At 35.1% G+C, this 7,062-nt stretch overlaps 1 protein-coding gene across 4 annotated transcripts; it reads right to left on the minus strand.

Annotated features, from left to right (window-relative positions):
• Positions 1–179: 179 nt before the first annotated feature.
• Positions 180–6,609, minus strand: LOC107839297. 4 transcript variants are annotated; one of them, XM_047394518.1, is made up of 4 exons: positions 4,545–4,849; positions 4,320–4,391; positions 1,857–2,821; positions 180–975 (listed from the first exon to the last, which is right to left on the minus strand). In XM_047394518.1, the coding sequence occupies exons 3-4, from the start codon at positions 2,792–2,794 to the stop codon at positions 489–491; spliced, it is 1,425 nt and encodes a 474-aa protein (XP_047250474.1). In that variant the 5' UTR covers positions 2,795–2,821; positions 4,320–4,391; positions 4,545–4,849; the 3' UTR covers positions 180–488. The 4 variants fall into 4 exon arrangements, with proteins under 4 accessions (XP_047250474.1, XP_047250476.1, XP_016538203.1 ...); XM_047394520.1 differs by lacking the exons at positions 4,320–4,391; positions 4,545–4,849 and adding an exon at positions 6,469–6,609; XM_016682717.2 differs by lacking the exon at positions 4,320–4,391 and having other exon boundaries at positions 4,545–4,898.
• Positions 6,610–7,062: the final 453 nt, after the last annotated feature.

A 7,062-nucleotide genomic window follows, 5' to 3' on the forward strand; every position in this document is an offset into this window, starting at 1 on the left:
ACTACTACATATTTTTGTAGTTTAAAGATTATCGAAATGTTTATAGAAATCATCATACAAGAACAAACTGATCAACTTATTTTATTTAATGTAGAGAATGCACATAGGAGAAAAAAAAGGGGCGTAAACTGGCATAACAGTGGAATTTGAATATTGTAGAAGGGAGTGAAGCTTTGTCATGGCTCAACAATAGTAATTTCCATGGATTCCTTCATCATGAAAAGGGAAGAGTCTGTAGAAACCATCGACTTTCGGGAAGTAAAAACATAGTACTTGCCTAAGATACATACATACATACATGCTTGTTGTTGCTTGTCTTCAAGTACAAGCTGAGGGAAAGCTCAGTGTTTCGATTCAATCGAGTACTAAAAGGTAATTGGAGAAATGATCTATCATACAACTAACATCCATAGACACAGTCAACTCCCCTGTAAACCAATCTTCACAAATCTAGTATTAACAGGAAAATTGGATACAATCTACACAGCTCAGAACGTCGGTAACATCCACCCCACCGTCCACCCAAGAAGCAATCCTGCACCAACAAGACCCAAACCTAGTGCGAAAACAACTGCATATCGGCTCAAGTCATACTTGGGACGGGCTCGCTTGGCTCGTTTCACCCTAGCAGACTTCTTCCGGAATTTCTTTGTTTTCTGGGGCACCCATGGTAACATTGCTGGTAACATGGCCGATATCGGCTGGTTTTTCTTGTTTTTAATCTGAAAGTAGAAGTTCTCTAGTTGCAGTAGCTGGAACCATTGCTTGTAGGCAAAAAGTTGTGATGCTTGTCTAAATACCAGTTGAATGACGTGCTCCTTCTCTGCAAAGGCTTGCTTCGCCGCGTTCTCAGCTTCCCTTGCACGCGTTTGAGAATGACAAAGTGCTTTTAGTAGTTGGGCCTTGCTTTCATCATCTCCAGATGTGTTCGTTTCAGGCACAAGCTTTTGGCTAGGGGTGTCCCTGTTCCTCAAACTATGTACAAGTAAAAAGTTCTCAAGAACATCAAACATGCTATATAGTCACTACTATTTGAAGACAACCAAGTAGTAGATGACATTATTATCTCTAAATATCATTTCTTCCGATGATATAAAACTGTTAATATGTTGCATGCACCAGATTGACAACATAATAAATCAATATACTATCATGGAACGCATGGACATTCAAAAAGCTGCAAAATTTGGAGTGAAGTGTCAAATTATCAGAAGAGCAATGCCGAACGAATCAACAGTTCTCATGTTTATTGTGTTAGATATGTGAGACAATTACACATGACAGCATAAAAAAAGTATATCAAACCCTGACCCTATCTCAGGGAATTTCTACTCTTGAAGTAACATAATCCTAGTAATTATATGATAAGGTTGGTTTGACAGCATTGGAAAACTTAAAAAGTGAAAATGCGTGCTACTATGTTTTGCAATTGGGTTCACAGATTAAGATCCCAGCTTCTCTAAACGACTGCCTTTTGACCCAAACGGACCAAGCAAGGTAAAACAAACAACTACTAAATTATATAGGCGTGAGCCCTTTCATATAAGTTGCGCAATTCTTTGTGGAGAAGAGGCGCACGTGTCAACTGAGTGCAAATAAAACCTGCTTGGAAGTCTCACTATCAAGATAAGCACATGCAGAACAAAATCTAGTTGCGTCCTAAGCCGAGACGAATGCTAGAGACAGAAATATTGACAACATGTTTTGAAACTTGGCAAACTTAGCCTCATATACATAGATGCTTGTAACTGTATGTATGTGCAGTAGAGCTTTTTCCCATTATTGGTAGCATTATGTGAGTATGAGGATGATATATAATACATTAAACAGTGAAGGAAGCTAATCCTAAACAATACCTTGACGCCTTGCAAGCATGACGCTGCAAGTTCCCTTCAGCATCTAACTGAGACGGACGTTCAAAGGAAAGATTGCCACGTTTATGAATATTCGTATTGTGTTGATGCATACATCCAGCTTTTGGACCCACAGAAGAAGCATAAATCTTACTGTCAACATCCAAATTGTGGTCCCGTTTAACAAGATTATTCGGAGGCTGGGGAAGATCACAATTCTCCATAAAGTCATGTGATCTCTGTGCAACCAATAAAGCTAGTTCCTCTCTATCTGCAGTTCGCCACCATGGCTCCGTTTTCTCAACACCAATCCAAGGATACTCTGTATCAAATGAAAGCTCATCTACTTGTTTACCGGCTGTAAGATCAACCATACCCCTCTTACTTGCTTCATAAGTATTCACTGTGTCCTCGAGGTTACAACTATCCTTGGAAATTTCAGTAAACACATCTGTTAGTTCTTTGCATCCTATTCCCAAGTCATTGTTTACAAGGCTTGCAGACCTTGCAACCTGAGAACCTAGAGATCCACCTACAATAATTTCATCCACGTAACTACCAGCTGTTTCACTCTGATCACAGAGCTCGCTACTTTTCGGGATTGAATCTAAAGCTAGTCCTGTGTTCTCCATCTCTGCTTCCATAGAATCTACCGCTTCACTCACTAAGCCCTTATGATACCCATAATTAGGTTGAAGATGAAGCCACCATCTTGAATTAGGGGATAAATCACAATATGAAGAGTTCCTGTTGAAAGGCAGGAAACATGTGCCAGGAGGATTTTGTGCATCAGCACCATCTGCAGGCCCAGTATCAACCTGTTTCAATGAGGGTGATGCTGATGAGCAGCACGCCAACTTTGGAGCTCGTTTGGCATCCTCCTGAACCAAATATCGATTAGCTGCTCTTTGCCAAGCGGTTCTTGCTTCTGCCACAGCCATTATAAGCCCATTCCTCTGCACATTTTGCTGCCACAGATAAAAACTATCAGACAATGAGATCATCAAGATGCACACAACAGTCTGAGGACAAACGTATAAAAATATGAAACGCATCGACAAATAGATGAAAACTGATTTGCAGGAAAAGTATCATTACCAAAGCCAATTATTAGAAGTAAACCACTGTTTTGTGCAACAATAAACATCTCCTGGAACACGACTCAACATAGAAACTAGTTCTTTAAAGAGGAGGGGATGAAAATGCATAACGACAAGCAATGATGAGGTTAGGATTTTCAAAATGGGGATTCAAAATAGAACAAATTAAACACGTGAAGATGAAGGGGTGTCAACAAAGGTGACTAAGCCACTGATCGCAAGGACCTTTTTCTCACATCTGATCATCTCCTCTTGCAATGATCCAATCCCAATTCATCTTTTACCCCCACAAAATAAATCTTTTGGTAAAAAGTAACAGACAGACCACTTACACTTAAAAAAAATAAGCAAAAGAAGAAAGAGGAACATGTGAAGCTTTCATTTCAAATTTTTTTAAAAAAATAATTTGACTAGGAGATCACGGGTTCAAGCCTTGGAAACAGCCTCTGATAGAAATGCAAGGTAAGACTGCGTACGATACACCCTTGTGGTGGGCCCTTCCCCGGACACCGCGCATAGCGGTCGCTTTAGTGCAGTGGGCTGCCCTTTTTCTTTTACTTTGCATGTCAAGTTTTCCAGATGATAATATGTACTAATAGAAAACAAATTCAATCAACAAAATCAGGTGAATGAAGAATCCAATGCCTGTTATATATTCCTATCTTTTTCCATAGATCATATTCTGGAACAGAGAAATAATAATGAAAACAGTTTCCGACATACAGTCATACCTAAAGGTACAATTGTAAATTGTGCATGCATTAGTAAGACAACCTCACAGATAGAACAGTCTAATTCACCACAAAATATTACAAGATCCAATGGTTTTCGAAGCAAGCTAAGCCCCCTCACACACCAACAAATCCTCAAAACAGAACCAAAAAGCACCCAACTTCATGGACTAAAGTAACTCTATCAAGCAACATAAAAATTGACTATTGAAGTACTACCATTCAAGAATTTCGAAAACAGATTCCAAATTTACTCCAAACTCCAGTTCTGAATATTCTGGAAGAATCCTTTTTTCTGCCCTTCAAAATAAAAAAGTTTCAACCACAACTTACTTGTTCCAAATCTTACTCCAGGGAATCTACCTGGAAACCAACTTACTGGTCTTATGATAGCAAATATACCAAAAAAGAGAACTTTACACAATCACATGCACAGTCAACAGTCACCACCACCAAATTAGCAAGATCAAATCCAATATCCCCTTTAAAATAATTCACAGTTGATATTAAACAAAAAACAACAGGGCATAGCTAATAAGCAACTAGCAGCTTTCTCACTGTCACAATTCACAAAAAACCATAAAGATCAATTTTTTATAAGCAATCTTGACACCCAAAACCATGTAAATCCTTACATATTCATCATCATCATCAGCAGCAGCAGCAGCAAATACTAATAAAACTGAGATTTTTACTCCACCCCAAAACTACACTCCTCACAAACATGGAACATAGTTATTAAAAAAAAAAAAAAAAAAAACCCCACAAGAAAATTACCAAGAACTTCAAAGTTGAAACATGTCCATTAAAACAAACAATTATGTCTGAACATCAACAGAAAAGCCAGAAGCAAAACAAACCTGAAAAAAGTGAGTACAAGGGGATAAAAAGATGGATATGTTTACAATCAGGGTGAAGCGTTTTGCTTAATTTTGTTACTTTTAAGTTGTTCAAAGGACACGATGTTCACTCATCCTCTGTCAGTGACAGTAGACCCACTACCCCTCAGCGCCAGCAGTTTCAGCATCCCTTTTTTTTCAGTTGTTTCTTTTCTCTGTCGGTTTTTGTTTGCAGTTGCACATTACGCGCCGTCGTTTATGAGGTTCTTGTCCAAAACGACATCATTAGCACGATAGTAATAAACTTTTTCTTAATATTCCCGATAGTTTAATCGGTGGAAAGACCGCATAAATGTAAGGTATAATACATTCTTTGTATTATTATTTATTATTTTTTTTTGAATTTTATGTATAATAAGAATTTTAGTACACTATATTGTTATTTATATATTTTTTCTAAAATAAGAAATTTTGTTTTTCCTTTCTCTATTTTTACTTATCTATTTTTTTATTTTTAAAATATTAAATTTATTATATTTAAAAAAATAATATGATAAAATTATCTTATTATTTATAATTTCTTAATTTACGTGTCAATAAAAAAAAGGACTGAGGGAGTAACTTATATACACTTTAAAACAATTTTTTTGTTTGATATTGTAGCTTTAAGAAATATACTTGTGGTTAAATAAGTAATGTTTTGCTCTCATTTTATGTTCCAAGAAAATTATATGTGAAGAGCAGTAAAAGAAAAACATTATATTCGTGTATAAAGGCAAGTATGATGATATAGTATCTGCCTCGTAGCAAAATTTTCACTATATATAAGTAAAAAATTGATACACGCAAACTTAAGTCATTAAAAAATGAAAACTATGATCTACCTAGAAATGTGTATTCTATTCATTTAACATAGTCTAATTCAATACGAAATTTTAAACTTATTAGATTGAACAGGTAAGTATATTAAGTGAAATATTCTAAAATATAAAGGTGTAGTATTATTTTCAATAGACTAATCAGGATATAATATTTTATAAAGAGGATTAGAAAGGGATATGATAGTATATATTTAGTAAAAGCAATAGTAGTATAGAAAGTATATTTGCTGACTGGATGAATAGATAAGTAGAGGATTAGATAAGAAATGGTGGGTCCAAGTAGTGATGACTAAGGGACCAGGTTGTCTAATAATTGGATCTACTCTATTTTTTTTTCCTTTTTTTTTTTGTCAAGGTATTGGTGGAATCTTTTTATTTCTTGAGATATTTTTATGATAATGATAAATTACCTACACATATACACTATTAAAAATGACCCCATAAGAGATCTCTCATTGCAAGAAATCTGTTATTTTCAATGTGGGGTTTTTCATCTTTCCAGTAGAGATATAGCGTGGTCCACTGTTATTGCTATCAAAAGATAATTATTGTAGAAGACTAATCTCTTGATGATCAAAAGGAATAAAAAGAAATTCTTCGACCTGATTAATTCAAATTCACTTACGTAAAATTTATTAAATGAAAGAAAATATTTTTTACCAAAATAATTTTTGTTGTCGAGGTTAAATCGAGATCTCGACTAGTTAAGGTGGCCCATTTTATAACACTCCATGTTATCTAGTGGTATTACCAAAAGAAAAAAATAGAAAAAAAAAAAAAGCTCCTGTATCATTTTCAGGATTAGGCTTCAATAACCTTGATTAATACATTGACCAAACTTCAACAACTCTATCCGGCTTTTCCTAAGAAGGAATTAATAATTAACTAATTCAAACGAAATCAAGAATCTTCTTCAATTTAAATAATTCACCACTTCACATCACATACATATTTTTAGTTTGTTTTTTTTTTCCAAGCAAACGAATGACATGTTTATGTGTATATATGCCTAACATAAATAGTAAATCAAATAGAGCTACAAAAAAAAAATCAAGTAGAGCTACCTAGAATGACAGCAATTTGATCATATAAGCAAAAAGAATCAACCGCTTGGATGCTTTTGCATTTTCTGGGACTCCACTTGCATTTTCCCTCTTTCTTTGTGAAGTTGAGGAAACGAGTAGATTATACAAAAAGGATTTGAAGCCTCTTAGCAAATTTGTGAAATTATAAACTCTTTTATACTCTTACTTTAGTAGTGTTATCTTGTGATCCATTGCAACTTTCCTTTCCTTTCCTTTTTATTTGTAAATAAATAACTGATCTATCAAAATAACCTCTCTACTTTAGGTTTAGGTAAAAGTAAGAATTAAATACGTTATACATATTTCAAGATTTCATCTATCAAGTACTTGCTTATATTATTGCTGTAGTACTCGAAACAAACTACCTACAATTTTTTTTTCCCTCTACTTAGAGGAAGGGTAGGTCCCATCATAGCTTATGGAAACTTGTATAAAAGGAGTACTTGGGAAAAAACAATGTATATCCGCCAAAGTGAAGTTGCATATAGGTGTACGTGGAAGAAAGTAGTATGTGCTTACTCAGCTAATAAATTGTGCTGTACGTGTCCTTTCCAAGTTTGGCTCCAATAAGTC

The sequence above is a fragment of the Capsicum annuum genome, chromosome 8 (genome assembly GCF_002878395.1).
Source record: "Capsicum annuum cultivar UCD-10X-F1 chromosome 8, UCD10Xv1.1, whole genome shotgun sequence".
In the NCBI taxonomy this organism is placed as follows: Eukaryota; Viridiplantae; Streptophyta; class Magnoliopsida; order Solanales; family Solanaceae; genus Capsicum; species Capsicum annuum.

Coding starts and splice junctions, on each gene's coding strand:
- LOC107839297 (XM_047394520.1), bottom strand. CDS start 2,794: ATGGCTGTGGCAGAAGCAAGAACCGCTTGGCAAAGAGCAGCTAATCGA. Junction 976..1,856: donor CATGCTTGCAAGGCGTCAAG/GTATTGTTTAGG, acceptor ACTTGTACATAG/TTTGAGGAACAGGGACACCC.